Source organism: Scyliorhinus torazame, chromosome 30, assembly GCF_047496885.1.
Source record: "Scyliorhinus torazame isolate Kashiwa2021f chromosome 30, sScyTor2.1, whole genome shotgun sequence".
Lineage (NCBI taxonomy): Eukaryota > Metazoa > Chordata > Chondrichthyes > Carcharhiniformes > Scyliorhinidae > Scyliorhinus > Scyliorhinus torazame.
Genome location: NC_092736.1, coordinates 25297456 through 25325187, shown reverse-complemented (window position 1 = coordinate 25325187; position 27732 = coordinate 25297456). Strand labels below are relative to the sequence as shown.

Below are 27732 nucleotides of genomic sequence, written 5' to 3'. Positions count from 1 at the left end.
TTGTCTTAACTCCCTCCCCTGAATGCTGTACATTCAACCAATGTTTATACTTTCCAGTGGCCTTCCCTGCTCTAATAACAGTTGCATCCTTCCATTGACTAGACCCTTCAGGCAAGTATGTCACCTTTGTACCAGCTTTTGGTAGTTGTCCTTTCGGAAAAATGACCTTATTCCAGATCTTAAGGTCCACAGCCACAATGTCATTAAAATCCCTGGCCAAAGGTAGGGTTACTATCGGTCGTGCTGGTATCCTTCTGTACTTCCTACAAACTTCACAGCAATCACTAACCTGTTCTATCAGTTTAGTATAGTCTTCATCCCTTACCCCTGCATCCTTTAATACATTTTTCAGCCTCCGAGGAGACGGACGTGTAAATTGCCTATGCAGTTTTAATACAACAAGCTTTTTATCAGCGAAAGTCCCATTTTCAACTGCCATTAACACATCCTTAACCACTCTACTTGAAATATTATTTTTCACAGTACGAAGTCTTACAACACCAGGTTAAAGTCCAACAGGTTTGTTTCGATGTCACTAGCTTTCGGAGCTCTGCTCCTTCCTCAGGTGAATGAAGAGGTCTGTTCCAGAAACACATATATAGACAAATTCAAAGATGCCAAACAATGCTAGGAATGCGACCATTGGCAGGTGATTAAATCCTTACCTGGGGTTACCCCATCTCTGGATCTGTAAGGATTTAATCACCTGCTAATGGTCGCATTCCTAGCATTGTTTGGCATCTTTGAATGTGTCTATATATGTGTTTCTGGAACAGACCTCTTCATTCACCTGAGGAAGGAGCAGCGCTCCGAAAGCTAGTGACATCGAAACAAACCTGTTGGACTTTAACCTGGTGTTGTAAGACTTCGTACTGTGCTCACCCCAGTCCAACGCCGGCATCTCCACATCATTATTATTTTTCAGTAATGGAATACAATAGTTCCCGACTGTGTAAATTGTAAGTCCACTGTCTTTCCAAAAACTGTTGCCTTATACTGTTCCATATCCAGTTTCATGTGTGCTTTCTTCATCGACGGTTTGCTCAGAAGCAAAGGTATCTCACTTGATACAACATCCGTGCTAATGAAATGATTCACTCCGGCAATATTGCAAGGGATCACCACTCTTTTCAGCGACTTCAGAGTATTATCATCCCCAAACCTGAAACTTGTGGAACCTTCAAATTCCTTAACCTTGTTATGACTTTCAGCATTCAAGGAGTCCAGGTAACATTTTAACCAGTCAATTCCACACACAGTAGATGTGCAGCCACTGTCCAATACAGCACAATTGAAGGATTCTGCAACCAACACCCTTATTACCAGCGCTTTATAGCAGACTGACCTATTTGAGTCATCAGAGCCATCGGAATCGAATGTTTCCCCAGAAACTTCTTTAAAGCTTTTGGCATCTGATCGAATAACGTATCCTCATCCGTAAACTGAACTCCTGTCAAAACCAGGAGCCTATCCATGTTGCTCACTCTAGCACAGTCAAGTAATTTAAAGGCCAACACAGACTGTGGAAATTCCAGGTTGTGTTTCTGCAGCCTTTTATATAGTCTGCCAAATTCCATTATGTAGTCTTCCATGGAGAATTCCTCTATTTTCCAGAACTTATCAAATTCCGACCATGCTTCATACGCACTTAACAAGTCATCTTTCTTGTAAATCTTACCCATATATTTTAATAGAGTCTCCAGTCCTTCTTCTGAGTCTAACTCTTCCAAGTCCAGCTCAGAAAGCACTTTGTTTTGGATTTTACTGTCATAAGGTAGAGAAAGAGCCAATGCCATACCTTGTTTTCTCTTTCCCAAGGCAGTTACCTTAGTCCACATAACTACTGCACTTCTCCATTGGTTGTACGATTCCCTTTCAGAAAATAAGGGGGGATAGTCATATCCAGCCATCCTTATCCTGGGTTCAGCCATGTATCTTTTTTTTCCCTTCTCACTCACTCCTTGGTTTGTTCATGAAAAGTTGTATCTTTCAAACCTTCACATTTGCACAGCAACCATTCTCTGCTATCATTGTTATACGTTTTAGTTACCGTTGTATGAAGAGTCAAAAGTCCTGTTCCTTTTCACCAGACACCATTTATTTCACTACCACAGCCTCTGCACAAAGCTCTAACAACACATCACCTGACACAAGGGCCACCTGAAGCCCCTTTGCATGTCAGTGTCAATCATTGGATACTTAACATAAATGAGACAACTAATTGCAATGTCTCTTAATGCATTACTTAACTCTTACCCCATTACTTAACATTTGTAACTATGTTCCACCTCAGGGTTTTCAGAATCTGTTATCAATTTTAATGGCAAAGGAGTCTCATCATCAAAACACTGACAAAAATAAAATCAAAAAGTTATAATAAATGACACAGACCCTTTTTGTGTATGTGGTTTTTGCTGTTAATCTTTTGATATTTTTGCTTGCCAAGTGTGTACATTTGAATAGTAACCCTAATCTTGAATGATACAGAAGCCAACAGTGTCAGTGAGATGAATTAATGCCATAGAATATTTTTTTACACAAACCTACCACCATTTAAAAAAATCAGATTTGGAACATAAACTGATATTTGGGCAGTATTTATACTGCCATGTTCTGGCATATATGGCATCCACTATTCTGGTGGACTAAATAGACCACCTTAATTACTGTGTGTGTGTGTGGGGGGTTGGGAACCGAGGGGGCATAGCATGAAAGAATGCCAATTGAATAAAATAAGGGACCGGATTTTCCTCCCCCTCCGCAGCGTGTTCTGCAGCAGCAGAGGGTGGCTCGCCAGGCAGGATCTTCTGGTAACGCACCGTTAAATACACCCCTTGCTGTCATCAAACTCACGACGGAGGTGTGCCGTTGGTGGGACCATAAGACCCTGCCAGTGTGAATAGCCAGAAAGTCCTACCAAATGAGTGCGCAAAGTATCACTTGCGTATGGGATGGAAGAAAGCTACAGGAATACATACATAGATACATAGAAGATAGGAGCAGGAGGAGGCCTTTTAGCCCTTCGAGCCTGCTCCGCCATTCATCACGATCATGGCTGATCATCCAACTCAATAGCCTAATCCTGCTTTCTCCCCATAGCCTTTGATCCCATTCGCCCCAAGTGCTATATCCAGCCGCATCTTGAATATATTCAAAGTTTTAGCATCAACTACTTCCTGTGGTAATGAATTCCACAGGCTCACCACTCTTTGGGTGAAGAAATGTCTCCTCATCTCTGTCCGAAATGGTTTACCCTGAATCCTCAGGCTGTGACCCCTGGTTCTGGACACACCTATCATTGGTAACATCTTCCCTGCATCTACCCTGTCTAGTCCTGTTAGAATTTTATAAGTCTCTATGAAATCCCCCCTCATTGTTCTGAACTCCAGCGAGAATAATCCCAACCTAGTCAATCTCTCCTCATATGACAGTCCCGCCATCCCTGGAATCAATCTGGTCAACCTTCGCCACACTTCCTCGAGAGCAAGAGCATCCTTCCTCAGAGAAGGAGACCAAAACTGCACACATTACTCCAGTGTGGCCTCACCAAGGCCCTGTACAATTGCAGCAACACATCCCTGCTTCTATACTCGAAACCTCTCGCAATGAAGGCCAACATACCATTAGCCTTCTTTACCGCCTGTTGCACCTGCATGCTTACCTTCAGCGAATGGTGCACAAGAACACCCAAGTACCGCTGCACACTCCCCTCTCCCAATTTACAACCATTCAGGTAGTAATGTGCCTTCCTGTTTTTGCTTCCAAAGTGAATAACCTCACCCTTACCCAAATTATACTGAATCTGCCATTGATTTGCCCACTCGCCCAAACTGTCCAGATCATGCTGCAGGATCCCTGCATCCTCGTCACAATTCACCCTCCCACCCAACTTGGTATCATCTGCAAACTTTGAGATGTTACATTTTGTTCCCTCATCCACATCATGAATATATATTGTGAATAGCTGGGGTCCCAGCACCGATCCCTATGGTACCCCACTAGTTACTACCTGTCAATTTGAAAAGGACCTATTAATCCCTACTCTTTGTTTCCTCTCTGCCAACCAGTTTTCTATCCATCTCAGTACATTTCCCCCAATCCCATCCGCTTTAATTTTGCACAATAATCTCTTATGCGGGACTTTGTCAAACGCCTTCTGAAAGTCCAAATATACCACATCGACTGGCTCCCCCTTGTCAACTGGACTGGTTACATCTTCAAAGAATTCCAACAGATTTGTCAAGCATGATTTTCCCTTCATAAATCCATGCTGACTCTGACTGATCCTGCCACTGCTTTCCCCACTACTGATAGGCTTACTGGTCTATAATTCCTTGCTTTCTATCTACCTCCCTTTTTGAATAGCGTAGTGACGTGAGCTACGCTCCAATCTGCAGGGACAGTTCCAGAGTCTATAGAATCCCAGAAGATGACCACCAATGCATCCACTATTTCCAGAGCCACCTCCTTAAGCACTCTGGGATGCAGATTCTCAGGCCCTGGGGATTTATCCGCCTTCAATCCCATCAATTTTCCCAACACCATTTCTCTACTAATGTCTATCTTCCTCAGTTCCTCCCTCTCACTATACCTTTCATAGAATCATAGAATTTACAGTGCAGAAGGAGGCCATTCGGCCCATCGTGCCTGCACCAGCTCTTGGAAAGAGCCCCCTACCCAAGGTCCACACCTCCACCCTATCCCCATAACCCAGTAACCCCACCCAACACTAAGGGCAATTTTGGACACTATGGGCAATTTAGCATGGCCAGTCCACCTAACCCGCACATCTTTGGACTGTGGGAGGAAACCAGAGCACCTGGAGGAAACCCACGCACACACGGGGAGAATGTGCAGACTCCGCACAGACAGTGACCCAAGCCGGGGATCGAACCTGGGACCCTGGAGCTGTGAAGCAATTGTGCTATCCACAATGCTACCGTGCTGCCCACTTTCATTCTTTAACATTTCTGGTATCTGGTTTGTGTCCTCTTTTGTGAAGACAGAACCAAAGTATGTATTCAATTGCTCAGCCATTTCTTTGTCCCTTATTATGCATTCCCTGTTTCTGTCTGTACATTTCTCTTTACCAATCTCTTTCTCTTCACATATCTATAGATTTAGTGTCAGTCTTTATGTTCCCTGCAAGCTTCCTTTCGTACTGTACTTTCCCCTTCTTAATCAATCCCTTTGTCCTTCTTTGCTGAATTCTAAACTGCTCCCAATCCTCAGACCTATTATTTTTCTTGGCCAATCTGTATGCTTCTTCCTTGTATCGGATACTATTTCTAATTTCCTTTGTAAGCCATGGATTGGCCCTCTTACCCCATTTGCTTTTGTGCCATACAGGAATGAACAGTTGCTGTAGTTCCCCCATGCGTTCCTTGAATGTTTGTCGTTGTCTAACTACTGTCATCCCTTTAAGTAACTCTCCCCAATCTATCAATACCAAATCACGCCTCATATCTTCATAGTTCCCATTATTAAGATTCAGCACCCTAGTCTCCGAATCAACTTCACTCTCCATCTTGATAAAAAATTCTATCATGTTATGGTCGCTCATCCCCAAAGGGTCTCGTATAGCCAGATTGGCAATGATTCCCTTCTCATTACACAGTACCCAGTTTAAGATGGCCTGCTCTCTCGTTCGTTCCTCCACATATTGGTCAAGAAAACCATCCCGTATACCCTCCAGGAATTCCTCCTCTAGAGCATGGTGGCTAATTTGATTTGCCCAATCTATGTGAAGATTAAAATAACCCATGATCACCGATATTTCCTTGTTACATGCATCTCTAATTTCTTGTTTAATGCCATTCCCAACCTCACCACTGCAGTTTGGGGGTCTATATATGACGCCCACTAATGTTTTTTGTCCCTTGGTATTTCTCAACTCTACCCATACAAATTCCACATTGTCAGAGCTAATATCCATTCACTACTGTGTTAATTTTCTCTTTATCCAGCAGTGCCACACCACCACCTTTTCTTTTATGCCTGTCCTTCCTAAATACGGAAAACCCTGGGGCATTCAGTTCCCATCCCTGTTCACCCTGCAGCCATGTCTCCGTAATGCCAATTATATCATACCCATTTATATCTATCTGGAGGAGAAATTAAGTTGGAAGAATTATGGAAGTAGAGGGAATATTAGCGATTGTTCAACCAAGCAAGTTGGTTCAATTTGAGAATTAGTAACAAGATCTGAAACCTTAAACGCATAAAACTACTACTGTAGAGGGATCACTGCCTTTGAGTGGGGCTTGTACAGATGTGGGAGTTATTGGGATGAGAAGCAATGCTCATCTATTATCCAGTATCTGACCATGATTGCCACTAACTATTCTGGGAAGGTAACAGGAGATGGATGAAGTTAGAGCCACCTTCACTCAAGATTACCTCCAAACTCTCTTCAAGACTATCTGGTACTGACCACAGGGCTTCTTGGATTGTAGCCTTGGGCTGGATTCTCCCCTTAAGAGTTGGGAACCATGAGTTGAGCCATTTCTTGATGTGTGTTCCCGACTTCTGAAAATAGGGGAACTCCCATGAGATATTGGCTTCCATGAGTCAGTATCGGGCTGGATTGAGGATCCCCAGGAAAAGGCTGAAGGCAGCAATGGAGGTGTGTGGGTCATGAGGCGGGTTGGTTAGAAGGTCCATCTTGGTTCGCTGGGACATTGTCTCAGTCATGCACATGGTTGTTTGCCCTCTCGCCCTCACCAATCTCTCATGCTCCCTCATATCTTCTCATATCCTTAAGCTCTCTTCACCTCCATGCCCCATCGATATCCCTTCTATTACCCTCAGGCATCCTCCATACCCGCTCTCCCAATATCCAGAAAGGAAAGATCAAATGGTCTATTGGAAAATCTGATAAGTCTTCAAAATGCTTCTGAAACTGATACAATAAACAAAGGCTTTGAAAATCTCCTTTGTAAAGAACTGCTCATCCTACATCCTCAAAAAAGTTCCACTGTACGACAGTCATTTGTAGTATTAATAAATAAAGCTTTAATCCTTTTAACACCTCTTAATCTCACTTAGATAAACAAACAGGCATTTAAAAATTGCAAAGAAAGAATAACTTATTACCTCATTAAAATGTCAATAAAACAAAGCTCGCTCTTCCCATTGCAATTGTTAAACAGATCCCTGCTAAGCTGAATCCATTAACCCATTCTTGGAGCTCATCCAAGCATTCATAATGAGGCAATCTGGAAACTGCTTCTGTTGATAGTTACCAGATGGTCTCCTTGTTGATGCTTGGCTAAGCTCTTAGACTGACTAATGGACTTCAGGTGTTACAGCTTGAAGGGGACCTTTTCTGTCATTGACACTTGTGTGAAGCTGTAAAGATTTTCATTGGCTGTTTGTTTATTTGACAAGACTAAGAGATGTTAATCGGATTGAAGCTTTATTCATTGATACTATTTTTAAAAAAAGAATTTAAGAGTACCCAATTCTTTTTTTCAATTAAAGGACAATTTAACATGGCCAATCCATAGAGATTGGAGGAGATTTGAAATTCTGGCCCTGGGCGCCTCGTTTTATTCATTCCTCCATGAATTCAGGTGCAGGAAGGGAAAATCCAGCCTATTATGCCATGAGTAGCATCATCACACATCATCACAATTTGACTTCAGTCAAACTGGAACAAAAATGAAGTAATTCTGCTGTTTTGGTCTGGTAGTTATCCATTTAAATAGGACACATACATAAAGCCGCCTGCATTTTCCATGCATATATCAATACATTTGTTACCTACTTGGTCATTTTTGAATCTATGGTGATAGGTTTGAGAGGAATCACTGTGTGATAATTTTACTAGTCTAATAATTGGGCAGCACGGTAGCATTGTGGATAGCACAATTGCTTCACAGCTCCAGGGTCCCAGGTTCGATTCCGGCTTGGGTTTCTGTCTGTTCGGCGTCTGCACATCCTCCCTGTGAGCGCGTGGGTTTCCTCCGGGTGCTCCGGTTTCCTCCCACAGTCCAAAGATGTGCAGGTTAGGTGGATTGGCCATGATAAATTGCCCTTAGTGTCGGGTGGGGTTGCTGGGTTGTGGGGATAGGGTGGAGGTGTTGACTTTGGGTGGGGTGCTCTTTCCAGGAGCCGGTGCAGACTCGATGGGCCGAATGGCCTCCTTCTGCACTGCAAATCCTATGATAATAAACAGGCAGGATTTTCTGTTTGTTGCTCTTATGCTGTCATGGTGGCTTATGATTACTTTGGTTGTATCCTGATTAGGTATGTTACTGACAAAGGTGTGAAAAGATGCAACGCATCAAAACATTACCCACAATCAACCTAAGACTGCTTAAACATCAACTGTATCTGCATGTTTCCAAGCTAATAACTCCTTTGGGAACATAGGAATTGCTAAACACAAAAAGACCAAGATTTAAGTAGTTCACCTTCCACTATCCTGGTAGTCATATGACACAGCAATATCAGAGTTGTTGATTAATCCAACAAAACAATCTTTATCACTTAGTCTGCAATAGACCCAGATATAACAAAGAAAACCCCAGTGGTGGAAAGGTTTAGGAACCTGCTGATGTCATCAGCATACACTGTTCAAATAAAAGTATTCACAAATTGGAGGTAACACACCAATATCACGACCGAGTTAATCACGGTTATAATTATTTGACCTTTCACAGGATCCAAATAGTAGGCATGCATTATCAGTAACATATGGGGCGGGATTCTCCTTTCCGGGGAGTAAGTCCCCACACCAGCGGGAAAACCGGCACGAAACACTCCGGCGTTAACAGCCCCCGAAAGTCCGGAATTCCGCACTTCCGGGGCAAGGTGGACGCTGGAGGGGTTGGCGCCGCACCAGCTGGCGCCGAAGGGTCTGCGCGAATCCGCGCATGCGCCAAAGGGGCGGCGTGATCCATGGCGGAGCCCTACAGAGGCTGGCGCGGGAGGAAGGCCCGCCCGCAGATCGGGCCCCCCCCCCCCCCCCCCCCCCCCCCCCCGAGGACTGCCCCAGATGACTTACCTTCCCGGTCCCGCCGTGTGGGATCATGTCTCATCCATGCCGGCAGGACTGGCCAAAAATGGGCGGCCGCTCGGCCCTTCGGGGCCCAGAGAATTGCTTGGGGGGGGGGGGCCCTGCCAACGGCCCCCGACTGGCGTGGCATGAACCCCGCCCCCACCTGAAAACTGGCGCCGAAGAATACGGCAGCCGGCGTCAGGGCGGGATTCGCGCCGACCCCCGGGGATTCTCCGACCCGGCAGGGGGTTGGAGAATCCCACTGATGATCTATGCAGGGTCCAAATAGCAGGCTTACATTATCAGTAACATATGATATATGTAATCGCATTCAAACGCAAGATGGCAAGAATATATCATTGATTTTTTTTTATTTTTTAGGAAATAAATCAGTAAGAAAATGACGAACAATCCATTTTAACAGTTGGCAGGAGGTAACAGGAGGTAAACTGCACAGTTGAAATTAATTTATTTTATGCTGTGCTGAGATGCAGATCTAACAAGTACTGTGGCATACAAGGAGTACCTCATAATGATTCCTGTACCAGCCTCCCCAAAACAGGTGCCGGAATGTGGCGACGAGGGGCTTTTCATAACTTCATTTGAAGCCTACTTGTGACAATAAGTGATTTTCATTTCTCATTTTCATGAAACAGCAGGCAGTTATATTTACTTCTCTATATACTTTTTAATAAATTGAAGGAATCTATTGTAACGGCTCATTTTACAAATTGAGAAATATTTCCATACCTTCACAGCTGATCAGTTGATCATTGTATTGAAAGCCCATGGGACATTCACATCGGAAACTTCCAAGTTGATTAATGCATACACCATTAGCACAGATACCAGGGATCCAACGGCATTCGTCAATGTCTGAAAGGAAGTATATCTCCAGATTAAACTCGTAAACAAATTTATATATAGCATGGTCAAGTGTATTTTTCTCTGTTCATTTACACTCGCAAAATGTTGGTGCAACTTTGCACAGGATATTGATTCCTGGTTGAATCAATGTGTTTGGGATATTCTAGTACTGGCTGCAGTGGTGATGAAGGCAGATTTGAGGTGAATTGGAAATTCTCCAGTCTTAGTGGCAGAATTATGAAATTGACAGAGTTAAACAAGAACAAATAAGAGTACCAACTGTTGTTAGTGCTGGGGAAAGAGTGCCACAAGCTGTATTGCACCCGTTCTATGTTCTATATCTCAATGAGGGTCAAGAAACCCAGTATTGTGAAATCTTGAGGTCTTAAAAGATGAACTTTTAAGATGTGCTTCATGCCAAATCCTGCACCTAATTTGTTTGATTGTATAAATGTTGGTGCGCATTTTATTATTTTATTTAGATCAGTTTTAGTATAATACAGTTAACCTTTGTTAAGCTCAAGAAAACCTCGCTTCTTGTTTCGTTTATGATCACAGCCCATACATTTGAGTACTCCATGGCTCGGCAAATATATCCTTTTCAAACAGAAGAAATCTGTTGTGGTCAAAGAAGAAAAGGGCAAAGAGATGAGCCATTCAACCCCTTTGCACCTGATCATAGCAGAATACAGTGTGTGAAATCTTCTAGATTCAACGAGAAGCACCAATGCTCTGAAAGTCAGCAAACTCGTAGACACATTGAATCTAAGAGATAAATATCTTTTTCAGAGCAAGGATGCTATGCAATGACATGCCACTCTCCAAGTGCTACAGGAAGTTGTGATGAAAGGATGGCTTGAAACCATCAAGGACACAAGGCCAGCATTTGTTGCCGTTCCCTAATTGCACTCACATTTTAAGAGTCAACCACATTGCTGTGGATCTAGAGTCGCATGTAGACCAGACCAGGTAAGGATGGCAGATGCCCTTCCGTAAAGGACATTAGCGAACCAGACGGGTTTTTACGACAATCGGCAATGGCTTCATGGTCATCATTAGACTTTTAATTCCAGATTTTTTTTACGGAATTCAAATTTTACCATCTGCCTTGGTGGGTTTCAAAACTAGGTCTCCAGGGCATTATCCTGGGTGTCTGGATTACTAGTCCAGTGACAATACTATGACGCCACTGCCTCCCCTATAAGTATCGGGCATACAAAGATATTGCCCAAGATGGCATCTTCTATAAGTAACTAGAGTAATTATCCCTAAACAGACTTTGCTTTTCATTCGTTCACGGATATGGGCATCACTGTCTAGGTCAGCATTTAGTGTGTATCCTTTCTTGCCCTCAAGAAAGTGGTGGTGTGCTGCCTTCTTGAATTGCTGCAGTCAACTGTTGTAGGAACACCCACAGTGCTGTTAGGAAGGGTGTTCCAAGATTTCGACCATTTAGAGGAGAAGAGATATGTTGGAGTTTATCCATGTGAGCCATCACGGAATTGAGTCTAACCTGAGGAGAGCAACAGAAGTACTCTATGGCCAAGCATGAGCAATGAGATTAAGGACCACATCACAGTGCTTGTAAGGAATATCATGCTAAGCAAGCTAAACTGCCACTCATGGGCATTGTTATGTGCTTCATTTTATTCCATTATCTTCACTTTTTAAGGATACATTATTTTTACTGGAATCAGTGAACATACAAAATTTTGCTATGTTTATTCTGTCACTGATAGATTGACCAATTAAATCTTTCAGTGTAACTTATTATAAACTTCCTCTGAATATCGAACAGACTGTAAACATGATTAAGTCTTACAACATTAAAAAAAAAAATCAATAATACAGATCTAAATCTGATTGAAACTAACAAGCAACAATAAAAATTGCTTGATGATGCCTGGAAATGCTTAAATAATGGTCTCATTAAATGCAGTTGCAGCACCGAGATAATTATATTTTAACAAACATAAATGCATTTGAAATTGAATTTCATTACTTATGAGCATACATCATTCAAAAAAAGTATTCTACAAATAGCCAAAAAAAATCTCTTACCAACTGGCTGTCCACTTATATCAATAATATAGCCAGGGGTCCGACTCCCGCAGAGAAACAGAAATTCATCTGAAACATGATTCAGCATATTGTCAAAATATTATACACATCATGCATTCTTATTCTAGTTGTAAAAGTTTTATAGTTGATGCACACGAACATACCTGTAACAGGAAGAGGGCACTGTTCACACGGCCTGTTCCAAGCTTTTCCAATCATGTATGAACAGCAGCACAGCTTCTTTGTCATATTAAAGGCCAACTCGCCATCACATGTGCCATTTTCAGTGTCAAAATATTTGAAGCAGAAACTCTTTCTATTGTCTGCAGATTAAAAGGGTAAAACCTTGTCACTAAACTGAAGGCCATTAAACTGAAAGGTTACAGATAAACACAATTAAATTCAGTTGATTGAAAAAAATGTTTACAGCTGCTTAATGTCCTCCTAGTTGGTTGATAAATACTTACCCATACAGTTGTTTCCACCATTAACCTGCATATAATCTGGTGGACAGATGCAGGTATAATTTCCTACCGTGTTGAAACAAGTACCAGGGCCGCAAATGCCAGGCAATGTACTGCACTCATTAAGATCTAAAACAAAGCAGATAAACAAAAGTTTTGGAGAATAACAATAAGATTTTCTTATTTGGAAAATAAAACAAATTGACTTCAGTACAATACATTTTCTAATTTCTAGTATTTTATGATATTTAACATTACAAAAACTAATTTCGTGAATGGAATGGAACTACTTGTGTCCCACCCGAATAGGGATGGGACTCGACCGGTAAATCCCATGCGAGGCCACTCCCGACAGTCATTATGCCCCATGAGATTCTTTAAATAAAAAATATTTTTATTCGCCTCCTTTTTCTCATTTTCTCCCAAATTTACACCATAAGACATAGGAGCGGAAGTAAGGCCATTCGGCCCATCGAGTCCACTCCGCCATTCAATCATGGCTGATTTCAACTCCATTTACCCACTCTCTCTCCATAGCCCTTAATTCCTCGAGTTTTGTAAAAAGACACTCAACGTCCCGGCCTCCATCGCCCTCGGTGGCAATGAATTCCACAGACCCACCACTCTCTGGCTGAAGAAATTTCTCCTCATCTCTGTTCTAAAGTGACTTCCTTTTATTCTAAGGCTGTGCCCCCGGGTCCTAGTCTCCCCTGCTAATGGAAACAACTTCCCTATGTCCACCCTATCTAAGCCATTCATTATCTTGTAAGTTTCTATTAGGTCTCCCCTCAACCTCCTAAACGCCAATGAATATAATCCCAGGATCCTCAGACGTTCATCGTATGTTAGGCCGACCATTCCTGGGATCATCCGTGTGAATCTCCGCTGGACCCGCTCCAGTGCCAGTATGTCCTTCCTGAGGTGTGGGGCCCAAAATTGCTCACAGTATTCTAAATGGGGCCTAACTAATGCTTTATAAAGCTTCAGAAGTACATCCCTGCTTTTATATTCCAAGCCTCTTGAGATAAATGACAACATTGCATTTGCTTTCTTAATTACGGACTCAACTTGCAAGTTTACCTTTAGAGAATCCTGGACTAGGACTCCCAAGTCCCTTTGCACTTCAGCATTATGAATTTTGTCACCGTTTAGAAAATAGTCCATGCCTCTATTCTTTTTTCCAAAGTGCAAGACCTCGCACTTGCCCACGTTGAATTTCATCAGCCATTTCTTGGACCACTCTCCTAACTGTCTAAATCTTTCTGCAGCCTCCCCATGTCCTCAATACTACCTGCCCCTCCCACCTATCTTTGTATCATTGGCAAACTTAGCCAGAATGTCCCCAGTCCCGTCATCTAGATCGTTAATATATAAAGAGAACAGCTGTGGCCCCAACACTGAACCCTGCGGGACACCACTCGTCACCGGTTGCCATTCCGAAAAATAACCTTTTATCCCAACTCTCTGCCTTCTGCCTGACAGCCAATCATCAATCCATGTTAGTACCTTGCCTCGAATACCATGGGCCCTTATTTTACTCAGCAGTCTCCCGTGAGGCACCTTATCAAAGGCCTTTTGGAAGTCAAGATAGATAACATCCATTGGCTCTCCTTGGTCTAACCTATATGTTATCTCTTCAAAGAACTCTAACAGGTTTGTCAGGCACGACCTCCCCTTACTAAATCCATGCTGACTTGTCCTAATCCGACCCTGCACTTCCAAGAATTTAGAAATCTCATCCTTAACAATGGATTCTAGAATCTTGCCAACAACCGAGGTTAGGCTAATTGGCCTATAATTTTCCATCTTTTTTCTTGTTCCCTTCTTGAACAGGGGGTTTACAACAGCGATTTTGCAATCCTCTGGGACTTTCCCTGACTCCAGTGACTTTTGAAAGATCATAACTAACGCCTCCACTATTTCTTCAGCTATCTCCTTTAGAACACTAGGATGTAGCCCATCTGGGTCCGGAGATTTATCAATTTTTAGACCTCTTAGTTTCTCTAGCACTTTCTCTTTTGTGATGGCTACCATATTCAACCCTGTCCCCTGACACTCCTGAATTGTTGGGATATTACTCATGTCTTCTACTGTGAAGCCCGGTAGCATTGTGGATAGCACAATTGCTTCACAGCTCCAGGGTCCCAGGTTTGATTCCGGCTTGGGTCACTGTCTGTGCGGAGTCTGCACATCCACCCCGTGTGTGCGTGGGTTTCCTCCGGGTGCTCCGGTTTCCTCCCACAGTCCAAAGATGTGCAGGTTAGGTGGATTGGCCATGATAAATTGCCCTTAGTGTCGAAAATTGCCCTTAGTGTTGGGTGGGGTTACTGGGTTATGGGGATAGGGTGGGGTGCTCTTTCCAAGAGCCGGTGCAGACTCGATGGGCCGAATGACCTCCTTCTGCACTGTAAATTCTATGAATAAGGCTGACGCAAAGTACTTATTTAGTTCCTCAGCTATTTCCTTGTCTCCCATCACTAGATTACCAGCATCATTTTGGAGCAGCCCAATGTCTACGTTTGCCTCCCGTTTGTTTTTAATGTATTTAAAGAAACTTTTACTATCATTCCTAATGTTACTGGCTAGCCTACCTTCATATTTGATCCTCTCCTTCCTTATTTCTCTCTTTGTTATCCTCTGTTTGTTTTCCAATCTTCTGACTTCCCACTACTCTTCGCCACATTATAGGCTTTCTCTTTTGCTTTGATGCATTCCCTAACTTCCTTTGTCAGCCATGGCTGCCTAATCACCCCTCTGATAACCTTTCTTTTCTTTGGGATGAATCTCTGTACTGTGTCCTCAATTACTCCCAGAAACTCCTGCCATTGCTGTTCTACTGTCTTTCCCACTAGGCTCTGCTCCCAGTCGATTTTCGTCAGTTCCTCCCTCATGCCCCTGTAGTTACCTTTATTTAACTGTAACACCTTTACATCTGATTCTACCTTCTTTCTTTCAAATTGCAGACTGAATTCTACCATATTATGATCACTGCCTCCTAAGTGTTCCCTTACTTTAAGATCTTTTATCAAGTCTGGCTCATTACATAACACTAAGTCCAGAATGGCCTGTTCCCTCGTGGGCTCCATCACAAGCTGTTCCAAAAAGCCTCCTGTAAACATTAAATGAATTCCCTTTCTTTGGGTCCACTGGCAACACCCACCAACAATAAACAATAATCAGTAACAAATATGTCAATCCCCATATCAATAACAACGATCCCATCCTCCACCAAACCCCAAACGTCAGCCCGCAAGTTCACATAAACAAATGACTAAAAGGAATCAGGAATCACCCATAGTCACCATTAACACATACAGCTGCCCCATGAGATCTAATGAGATCTCACGAGAGGTCGCAATCTGAATCCTGTCCACAAGTGGCAGGATCTAGACTTGTTTGGTTAAGTGAGTTTAACTGTTCACTTAACTATGCCCACGCCAGAAATTGGCCTCGCCAAAGAGACCCCAGCTGGGCACTGTTCAGCATTGGTCTTCAGAAATGGGGACCAGGAGGAATGGCACTTGTGGGGTCTCTCAGGTGACTGGAGACTCCTGGGTGGTTGGCCTCTGGGCAAGGTGGCACCCTGGCATTGCTGATGGCTCCCAGGCATGGTGGCTGCCAGGGGCACTGCCAGGGTGCCAGGCTGCCAGTGCCAAGGTGCCTGGATGGCATTTTGCCTGTGCTGGGATCGGACTGGGAGTGCCCTGCCTGTATGAGGTGGGGTGTGTGGGGGGGGCATGAAGGCCCTCCGACAGGTGAGTTGGGGCATTGGGGAGGTCCGGGGGTCGTGTTGGGGGGGGGGTCAAGAGATCGGGCACCATTTCTCTTCATCCACTGGCGGGCGGAACATCAGCGGGGAACCCCAAAAAATAACAGTCTTGTTCGATAGCAGGGTTGTTCCCGACTCAAGCGCAGGGAATGACCCCGTAAACCTGCCCAAAGCGGGACTTTAAAAAAAAAATTGCGGCCATAGATTAATGCAAATAAACTGTTACAGATTGGGATGGACGGTTCACACTTCTGACATTAACCTGTTCAAGATGAATGATGTTGAAGCCAGGGTACACAATTAGTTATTTTCATACAAGGATCCTCACCATCTATTAGCTCATATTGGAAATTAGAGCATGTTCGCGCATGATTTTTTTTTTATAAATATTTTATTGAAAATTTTTGGTCAATCAACACAGTACATTGTGCATCCTTTACACAATATTATAACAACACAAATAACAATGACCTATTTTATAAACAAACAAAAAAAAAAAAATGAATAAATAATAAATAACAAAAATGAAAACTAACCCTAATTGGCAACTGCCTTATCACAAGTAACACTCTCCAAAAATATAATTTAACAGTCCAATATATAATTATCTGTAGCAACGACCTATACATATTATACAGTATATATTAACAACCCTGAGAGTCCTTCTGGTTCCTCCTCCCCCCGCCCCCCCCCCCCCCACCCCCCCCCCGATCCTGGGCTGCTGCTGCTGCCTTCTTTTTTCCATTCCATCTATCTTTCTGCGAGGTATTCGACGAACGGTTGCCACCGCCTGGTGAACCCTTGAGCCGACCCCCTTAGAACGAACTTAATCCGCTCTAGCTTTATAAACCCTGCCATGTCATTTATCCAGGTCTCCACCCCCGGGGGCTTGGCTTCTTTCCACATTAGCAATATCCTGCGCCGGGCTACTAGGGACGCAAAGGCCAAAACATCGGCCTCTCTCGCATGATAACAATGACTCTTTGTCACAGTGCATATCCAAATTTCTGACACATTTCTGGTCAGCATAATAAAATCTGTGATTATCAAATTGAGGATCAGCATTATTGGAAATAAAGCACTTCCTCAATCCTAGGTACTCTAGGAGGGAGCATACAATGTAAGGTAGTAGTTTACCCATCCTGCCCTCAATTAAAAAGTTAAATTTGGGCTGCACACATCAAACACCAACCATTTTATGGCCTCACTCACGTTGAAAGATTTCTCCCAGTGTCATCATCAATTGCTCAGATCAAATATGGCACAACCAAATACAGAATAAACCTTGTGCTACTCTGACCAACTCCAACTTCTGTTGGGCCAGTGTAAATTCTCCCAATTCCAAAGGAAGATTGATAGTTTGTGTCAATGGCGGAAGTTCTGTGTGAGCACCTTACACACATAATGGGTTTACAGTATAAAATTTAATTTTATGAAGGATTCTTACCTTTTGCTGAAAGTGAGTTGAGCCATGTTATTGTGTAAGGGAGGGTTTTTAGCTGAATATAATTTGGATAAATGTCTGGCACAACAATGTTGTAACCAGTATCCTCCTGTTCTGACACTGATTCTGCACTGGTATTCTCCACCATGAATAGTCCTTTTGGTAACAATGTCATTCGCCACGGCTGAAGAGAGTTGCCTTGATCCTTGAGAAGCCATCCTTCCAATCGCCAGATGCCTTCACATACGCCTGGCATGGGCTGATCTTTGTTTCCACTTGGAAGCAGCTACTGACTGCATGATATGTACTTTGCAGTCACACATCATACCTATACCTATATATGAGCGGCACGGTAGCACAGTGGTTTGCACTGTTGCTTCACAGCACCAGGTTCGATTCCCAGCTTGGGTTACTGTCTTGTGCAGAGTCTGCACGTTCTCCCCGTGTCTGCTTGGGTTTCCGCGCGGGTTTCCTCTGGGTGCTCTGGTTTCCTCCCACAAGTCCCGAAAGACATGCTTGTTAGGTGAATTACACATTCTGAATTTTCCCTGTGAACCCCAACAGGCACCGTGATTTTCACAGTAACTTCATTGCAGTGCTAAAGTAAGCCTACTTGTGACACTAATAAAGATTGTTATATTATTATTAGAGTCATAGATGTTTACAGCACGGAAACAGGCCATTCGGCGCAGCTAGTCCATGCTGCCCTGTTTCTATTATTAAGTTAGTCCCACTTGCCCGCATTTGGTCCATATCCCTCTACATCTACCCTGCCCATGTAACTGTCTGATGCATGATCAATTACACTCAAGACGAAGTGATTTCATAACTGAAGGCTTTATTCGACTAGAACTTGTTCCCCAGTAGCTTCGGTACAGAAAGTGAAGGCTGCTGGGACGGCACCGTTTCTTATACTCTGCCTGTCAGCGGAGTCAACAGCCAATGGTAAACGCCTAGGTTTAACCAATGGTCATCAGCCTCTTAGGTACCGCAATATCTGATACTACCACATTCACCCCCTGTTAAAAAAAGAGTCCGGCGGGGGTGGTGGCAAGTGGTAACAGTCGCCTTTAAAGATATGGAGGTACCGTGATACCTCCTTACAGGGCTGTCGAGAATATTTACAAAGTGTTCGTCCAAGGTTAAAGTCACAGCGAAGCAATCAGTCGATCGGGTGGCCTGGTCGTCCTTCTGGATCGTCTGGGCTTCGGTGGTGATTCTGGTGGGGGTCCAGGTGGTTGCGACTCGGGGAGCGTGGTTTCTGCCTCCCTGGCAGCTTCGTCACCCCTAGGCGGCGCTGCTGGGGCAAACGGTTGACAGGGTGGGGGAGGGGGGGGGGGGGGCTGTAGGGGGAGTCGGTGGGTGGGCGAGCCTAGGCAGGAGCGGCGGGAGTACTGACCCGCCAGTGAGGTGCTGTGGGGGGTGGGGGTGGGAGTAATGGTTCGGGTGCGCGTGGGGTTCCGGCGGGCGGCAGGTCCCGTAGGGAGACCGTATCTTGCCGGCCGTCAGGGAACGCCACGTAGGCGTACTGGGGGTTAGCGTGCAGCAGGTGGCCCCTCTCGACCAACGGGTCTGACTTGTGCGCCCGCACGTGCTTCCAGAGCAGGATGGGTCCGGGTGTTGCTAGCCAGGTTGGGAGTGAGGTCCCGGAGGAGGACTTCCTGGGGAAAACAAGGAGCCGTTCATGAGGTGTCTGATTGGTAGTTGTACAGAGCAGCGACCGGATGGCGTGGTGGGCCACCGGGAGGACTTCCGGCCAGCGGGAGACTGGGAGATTCCTGGACTGTAGGGCCAGTAGAACAGTCTTCCAGACCGTTCCATTCTCCCTCTCCACCTGTCCGTTTCCCCGGGGGTTGTAACTGGTCGTCCTGCTTGAGGCAATGCCCCTGCTGAGCAGGAATTGACGCAGTTTGTCGCTCATAAAGGAGGACCCCCTATCACTGTGTATGCATGCGGGGAAACCGAACAGTGTAAAGATACACTGGAGGGCCTTGATGACGGTGGTTGTGGTCATGTCTGGGCAGGGGATGGCTAATGGGAACCGGGAGTACTCGTCAATCACGTTCAGGAAATACGTGTTGCGGTCGGTGGACGGGAGGGGGCCTTTGAAATCCATGCTGAGGCGTTCAAAGGGACGGGAAGCCTTTATCAGGTGCGCCCTCTCTGGCCGGTAGAAGTGTGGTATGCACTCCGTGCGGATTTGGCAGTCCCTGGTGACTGTCCTGACCTCCTCAATGGAGTAGGGCAGGTTGCGGATCTTGATGAAGTGGACGAAACGAGTGACCCCCGGGTGGCAGAGGTCCTCGTGGAGGGCTCGGAGGCGGTCCCCTTGTGCAGTGGCACAAGTGCCGTGGGACAGGGCCTCAGGAGGCTCGTTTAGCTTCCACGGACGGTACAAGATCTCATAGTCAAGTGAGGAGAGTTCTATCCTCCACCGCAAGATCTTGTCGTTTTTAATCTTGCCCCGCTGTGCATCATCGAACATGAAAGCAACCGACCGTTGGTCCGTGAATCTCCTGCCGGCCAGGTAATGCCTCCAATGTCTCACAGCTTCAACTATGGCTTTTGCCTCTTTTTCAACCGAGGAATGGTGAATTTCGGAAGCATAGAGGGTACGGGAGACGAAGGCCACGGGCCTGCCCGCTTGGTTGAGGGTGGCCGCCAGAGCTACGTCGGACGCATCGCTCTCGACCTGGAAGGGGAGGGACTCGCCGATGGCACGCATCGTGGCCTTTGCAATGTCTGCTTTGATGCGGCTGAAGGCCTGGCGGGCCTCCGTCGACAGGGGGAAGGTTGTGGACTGGATTAGGGGTCGGGCTTTGTCTGCGTAGTTAGGGACCCACTGGGCGTAGTAACTGAAAAACCCTAGGCAGCGCTTCAGGGCCTTGGGGCAGTGAGGGAGGGGGAACTCCATAAGGGGGCGCATGCGCTCAGTGTCGGGGCCTATAACTCCATTTCGCACTCCGTAGCCTAGAATGGCTAGACGGTCGGTGCTAAATACGCATTTATCCTTATTGTACGTTAAGTTAAGGATTTTCGCGGTCTGGAGAAATTTGCGGAGGTTGGTGTCGTGGTCCTGCTGGTCATGGCCGCAGGTGGTGACGTTATACAGATACGGGAACGTTGCGCGTAAGCCGTACCGGCCAACCATTCGGTCCATCTCTCGCTGGAAGACCGAGACCCCATTAGTGACACCAAAGGGAACTCTTAAAAATTGATAGAGCCGCCCATCTGCTCCGAAGGCAGTGTACTTGCGGTCACTATTACGGAGGGGTAGCTGGTGGTAGGCGGACTTGAGATCCACCATGGAGAAGACCTTGTATTGCATGATCCTGTTTACCAGGTCGGCTATACGGAGGAGAGGGTACGCATCCAGCTGCGTAAACCTGTTGATGGTCTGACTGTAATCAATGACCATCCTATGTTTCTCCCTGGTCTTTACCACCACTACTTGAGCTCTCCAGGGACTGTTGCTCGCTTCGATGACCCCTTCCCTCAGCAGCCTTTGGACCTCTGACCTGATGAAGGTCCGGTCCTGGGCACTGTACCGGCTGCTTCAGGTGGCGACGGGTTTGCAATCCGGAGTGAGGTTCACAAACAGGGAAGGCGGGTCGACCTTAAGGGTCGCGGGGCCGCAGACAGTAAGGAGGGTATAGGGCCGCCGAATTTAAAGGTCAGGCTTTGCAAGTTACATTGGAAGTCCAACCCCAGGAGGGTAGCCGCGCAGAGGTGCGGCAGGACATAAAGGCGGAAATTGTTGAATCTCCTGCCTTGGACAGTGAGGTTCGCTAGGCAGAACCCCTTTATCTCCACCGAGTGTGACCCGGAGGCCAGGGAGATCCTTTGGTTTACAGGGTGGGTAACAAGTGAACAGCGCCTTACCGTGTCGGGCTGAACAAAGCTTTCCGTGCTCCCAGAGTCAATCAGGCAAGACGTCTCGTGGCCGTTGATGAAGACCGTCGTTGTTGCTGTTGCGAGTGTCCGAGGTCGACTTTGGTCCAGTGTCACCGAGGCCAGATGAAGCAGTTGCGAGTTCTGATCAGGCAGCGTGTAGTCGGCCGTGCTGGGGGCCTGGGGCCCCATCCAAGATGGCGTCTCCCATGGGTCGCATATGGTGGCCGGGGTTGGACAAGATGGCGGCGGGGATGGACAAAATGGCAGCGCCCACCCGTCCAGCGTGGTGTCCGGGGGACAAGATGGCCACGCCTGTGGGTCGCACGTGGCCCTAGGATAGGGGGGGTGGCGGTGAGCGCTGGCCAGTCGGGGCCTGAAGGGGGGGTTGCCGCGGCGGTCCGGAGTCGCTGGAGACCGCGGCCATGGCACGGGATAGGGGGGTGGCGGTGAGCGCTGGCCGGTCGGGGCCTGAAGGGGGGGTTGCCGCGGTGGTCCTGAGTCGCTGGAGACCTCAGGATGGTGGTGAGCGCTGGCCGCTCGGGGCCTGAGGGGGGGGGGTTGCCGTGGCGGTCTGGAGTCGCTGGAGACCGCGGCCACGGCGCGGGCCTGGCAGACCCCCACAAAGTGGCCCTTCTTGCCGCACCTTTTGCAGGTGGTGGTGCGGGCCGGGCAGCGCGGGCGGGGATGATTCGCCTGCCCGCAGAAGAAACAGCGAGGCCCGGCGGCGATAGCGGGCCGTCTCGCAACGCAGGCGTGCAGGGTCAGGGGGAAGGTCTGTGGGGCTGCCGCTCATGCACCCCAGGGGGGCGCTGCGCGGTCGGGCGCATAGGACTGCGCCGTTTGGGAGGCTACGTCCATGGACCCTGCCAGGGCCCGTGCCTCTCTAAGTCCCAGGGTGTCCTTTTCTCGGAGTCTTCAGCGGATCACTGAGGAGCTCATGCCTGCTACGAAGGCATCCCTGATTAAAGGTTCCGTGTGCTCGCTCCCCGAAACCTGCGGGCAGCCACAGTTTCAGCCCAGCACCAGTAGCGCACGGTAGAAATCCTCCAACGATTCCCCGGGGCTTTGCCGTCTAGTTGCCAGCAGGTGACGTGCGTAGACCGGATTTACAAGGCGGATATAATGTCCTTTTAACAGTTCGATTGCGGCATCATAGTCCTCCGCCTCCTCGATAAGTGTGTAGATCCCAGGGCTGACCCTCGAGCGCAGGGGATGCATTTTCTGTCCTTCTGAGGGGGTGGCTCCGGCCGTCTCGAGGTAGCCTTTAAAGCACGCCAGCCAGTGTTTAAATATTGCAGCCGAGTTCTCCGCGTGGGGGCTGAGTTGTAGGCACTCCGGTTTGATTCGGAGATCCATCCTTCCAGCTTAAGTCTAGTCGATTAAATTGATGCACGATCAATTACACTCAAGACAAAGTGATTTCATAACTGAAGGCTTTAATCGACTAGAACTTGTTCCCCAGCAGCTTCGGTACAGAAAGTGAAGGCTGCTGGGACGGCACCGTTTCTTATACTCCGCCTGTCAGGGCGGAGCTATGTATCAACAGCCAATGGTAAACTCCTAGGTTTAACCAATGGTCATCGGCCTCTTAGGTACCGCAATACCTGATACTACCACACTGTCTAACTGTTTTTTTAAAGGAAACAATTGTAGCTGCCTCTACCACTGCCTCTGGCAGCTCATTCCAGATGCTCACCACCCTCTGTGTGAAAATATTTCCCCTCTGGTGTTTTTTGTATCTCTCCCCTCTCACCCTAAACCTCTGCCTTCTAGTTCTAGACTCCTCTACCTTTGGGAAAAGATGTTGACTATCTACCTTATGTATGCTCATTATTTTGTAGACCTCTATAAGATCACCCCTAAGCCTCCTACACTCCAGGGAAAAAAGTCCCAGCCTATCCAGCCTCCCCTTTTAACTCAGACCATCAAGTCCTGGTAGCATCCTCGTAAATCTCTCCTGCACTCTTTCTAGTTTAACAATATCCTTCCTATAATAGGATGACCAGAATTGAACACAGTATTCCATATGTGATCTTACCAATGTCTTGTACAACTTCAACAAGACGTCACAACTCCTGTATTCAATATTCTGACCAATAAAACATAGCATGCTGAATACCTTCTTCACCACCCTGTCCACCTGTGACTCCACCTTCAAGGAGCTATGAACCTGTACCCCTAGATCTCTTTGTTCTGTAACTCTCCCCAACTCCCCACCATTAACTGAGACGGTCCTGCCCTGATTTGATCTACCAAAATGCATCACCTCACATTTATCCAAATTAAATTCCATCTGCCCAATTGGTCAAGGTCCTGTTGCAATGTTAAATAACCTTCTTCACTATCCACCATGCCACCAATCTTGGTGTCATCTACAAACTTACCAACGTATTCATGTGACCCACTGCATTACAGCTAATCCATGTGTTTATGTCAATCAAATCTAATGCTTAGAAAAGACAATTGTCTGCAGAATGGCACATGCTCGTCATGTTGCTGGTCAGTGGAAAAGGTGTTGATAAAGCAGTAACTTTTTGTGGTAACTATAGCTATTAAATTGGCTGAACTGGTAGCCATAATCTGCTTCTTCTCAAATGTAATGACAGCAGTGTATTTGCTGTGTTCCGGGTTTGCTGTCAGAGGCCGTTCCTTTTATGATCCCAAAGTGTAGATTAGCAGTGTTATTTTTATTTTTTCTTTAATTAAAAAAGTAAAGTACCCAATTCTATTTTTCCAATTAAGGGGCAATTAGAACATAGAACCGTACAGCACAGAACAGGCCCTTCGGCCCTCAATGTTGTGCCGAGCATTGTCCGAAACCAAGATCAAGCTATTCCACTCCCTGTCATTCTGGTGTGCTCCATGTGCCTGTCCAATAACCGCTTGAAAGTTCCTAAAGTGTCCGACTCCACTATCACAGCAGGCAGTCCATTCCACACCCTAACCACTCTCTGAGTAAAGAACCTACCTCGGACATCCCTCCTGTATCTCCCACCCTAAATCTTATAGTTAAGCCCCCCTTGTAACAGCTACATCCACCCGAGGAAATAGTCTCTAAACGTCCACTCTATCTATCCCCCTAATCATCTTATAAACCTCTATTAAGTCGCCTCTCATCCTCCTCCGCTCCAAAGAGAAAAGCCCTAGCTCCCTCAACCTTTCCTCATAAGACCTATCCTGCAATCCAGGCAGTGTCCTGGTTAATCTCCTTTGCACCCTTTCCAATGCTTCCACATCATTCCTATAATGAGGTGACCAGAACTGCACACAATACTCCAAATGTGGTCTCACCAGGGTCATGTACAGTTGCAGCATAACCCCGCAGCTCTTAAACTCAAGCCCCCTGTTAATAAATGCTAACACACTATAAGCCTTCTTCACGGCTCTTATCCACTTGAGTGGCAACCTTCAGAGATCTGTGGATATGAACCCCAAGATCTCGCTGTTCCTCCACATTCCTCAGAACCCTGCCGTTGACCGTGTAATCCGCATTCAAATGTTTTTCTACCAAAATGAATCACCTCGTACTTATCAGGGTTAAACTCCATCTGCCATTTTTCAGCCCAGCTCTGCATCCTATCAATGTCTCTTTGCAGCCTACAACTGCCCTCCTCCACTACTCCACCAATCTTGGTGTCATCAGCAAATTTACTGACCCACCCTTCAGCCCCCTCCTCCAAGTCATCGATAAAAATCACAAATAGCAGAGGACCCAGCACTGATCCCTGTGGTACACCGCTGGTAACTGGTCTCCAGTCTCAAAATTTTCCATCCACCACCACTCTGTCTTCTATGTGATAGCCAGTTACTTATCCAATTGGCCAAATTTCCCTCTATCCCACACCTCCTTACTTTCTTCATGAGCCAACCATGGGGAACCTTATCAAACGCCTTACTAAAATCCATGTATATGACATCAACTGCTCTACCTTCATCTACACACTTAGTTACCTCCTCAAAGAATTCAATCAAATTTGTGAGGCAAGACCTACCCTTCACAAATCCGTGTTGACTATCCCGGATTAAGCTGCATCTTTCCAAATGGTCATAAATCCTATCCTTCAGGACCTTTTCTATTAACTTACCGACCACCGAAGTAAGACGAACCGGCCTATAATTATCAGTGCCATTCCTATTCCCTTTCTTGAACAGAGGAACAACATTTGCCACTCTCCAGTCCTCTGGCACTATCCCCGTGGACAGTGAGGACCCAAAGATCGAAGCCAAAGGCTCTGCAATCTCATCCCTTGCCTCCCAAAGAATCCTTGGATATATCCCATCTGGCCCAGGGGACTTGTCGACCCTCAGGTTTTTCAAAATTGCTAATACATCTCCTCAGAACATCTACCTCCTCCAGCCTACCCGCCTGTATCACACTCTCATCCTCAAAAACATGGCCCTTCTCCTTGGTGAACACTGAAGAAAAGTATTCATTCAACATCTCTCCTATTTCTTCTGACTCCATGCACAAGTTTCCACTACTGTCCTTGACCGGCCCTACCTTCACCCTGGTCATTCTTTTATTTCTCACATAAGACCCTTGGGGTTTTCCTTGATCTGACCCGCCAAGGACTTCTCATGCCCCCTCCTTGCTCTCCTAAGCCCTTTTTTTTAGCTCATTCCTTGCTACCTTGTAACCCCCAAGCGACACAACTGAATCTTGTTTTCACATCTTTACATACTCTTCCTTTTTCCTCTTGACAAGCAATTTTAGTATGGCGAATCCACCTACCCTGCACGTCTTTGGGTTATGGGGATGAGACCCATTCAAAACGAGGAGAATGTGCAAAGTCCACACGGGGCTGGGATCGAACCTGAACCCCCATGCCGTGAGGCGGTAGTGCTAACCACTGTGTGACTGTACTGCGCTTAGCAGTGTTATTTTTAATTGTTTCATGGAATGTGGCCGTCACTGGCGAGTCCAGTACTTGTTGTTCATTCCTAATTACCCTTGAATGAAGTGGCTAGTTGGGTCATTTTAGAGGGTAGTTGAAAGTCTACCACATTGCTGTAAAATCTGGAGTCACATGTAGGGCAGACCAGGTAAGGATGAATGATTTCCTTTTCTAAACAGCATTAGCAAACCAGATGGGCTTTTATGATAGTTTCATGGTCATCAGCATTGAGACTAGCCTTCAAACCCAGATTTATTATTTAAATTCACCAGCTTCCAGGATGGGATTTGAACCTACATTCCCATTTGCCCGTGCCTGTGGATTACTAGCTCAGTGATGTTACCATTACATCACTGTCTCCCCATCTATTTCATATGGGTGAAAGGAGTGCATTGCAACTCTGCCCCCTAATCACCTGGGTAGCTCATACACTGAGATGCAGGCGGGGAATCGGATGCAGTAGAATTTCTGACCCTCTAGGGGGTTGCAGCAATTGTCCACAAATTGCTAGTCCGCCACTGATATTTACTATTAATCCAATAGCAATGTCCACACTGTGAATAAGATATAATAATAATAATAATCTTTATTGTCACAAGTAGGCTTACATGACACTACAATAAAGTCACTGTGAAAAGCCCCTAGTCACCACACTCCGGCACCTGTTCGCGTCCACGGAGGGAGAACTCAGAATGTCCAATTCACCTAACAGCATGCTTTACAGGACTTATGGGAGGAAACCGGAGCACCCGGAGAAAGCCCACGCCGACACAGGGAGAACGTGCAGACTCCGCACAGATAGTGACCCAAGTCGGAAATCGAACTTGGGACCCTGGCGCTGTGAAGCAACAGTGCTAAAGGGGAGGTAGCGAGGGAGGATGAGAGATGGGAAGGGGTGATGACGAGGGAGGAGGAGAGAGCGATGGGGTGGTAATGAGGGGGAGAGACGGGTAATAGCGAAGGAGAGAGACAGGAGGAGTGTGAAAAATGCTATTGCAAAGGGGAGGAAGTGAGTGAAGGGAGGAGAGGTAGTGAGGAAGGGGGAGAGAGGAGAGGTAGTGAGGGAGGGGAGGGTGGAAGCGAGGGAGAGGTGGTAGTAAGGGGAGGGGAGGTAGTGAGGCGAGCGAAGGAGGGGATGGGTGGTCCAATGACTAAATAAAGCACATTCACGCTATAGTACAATTTTCCCAAATCTTATCTTTTGACACCCTACCATTTTCCTTTTGGCAATCAAATTCTGAACATTCATTTCAATTTGCGCACTGACTGTGACCTACCTACCCGTTTCCAGGAATCTTCGAATTTCTTTTTTCATTTGGCCACATTTGCCTGAA

At 46.2% G+C, this 27732-nt stretch overlaps 1 protein-coding gene across 1 annotated transcript in view; it reads right to left on the bottom strand.

Moving 5' to 3' along the window:
• LOC140404453 (fibrillin-1-like) overlaps positions 1–27732 on the bottom strand; it is a 716712-nt gene that overhangs the window by 144063 nt on the left and 544917 nt on the right. Inside the window, exons 40-43 of the mRNA XM_072493009.1 lie at positions 12400–12525; positions 12097–12255; positions 11933–12001; positions 9755–9880 (exon numbers count right to left, since the gene is read on the bottom strand). Coding sequence (XP_072349110.1) covers positions 9755–9880; positions 11933–12001; positions 12097–12255; positions 12400–12525 — 480 coding nt within the window. The remainder of the gene's footprint in view (positions 1–9754; positions 9881–11932; positions 12002–12096; positions 12256–12399; positions 12526–27732) is intronic.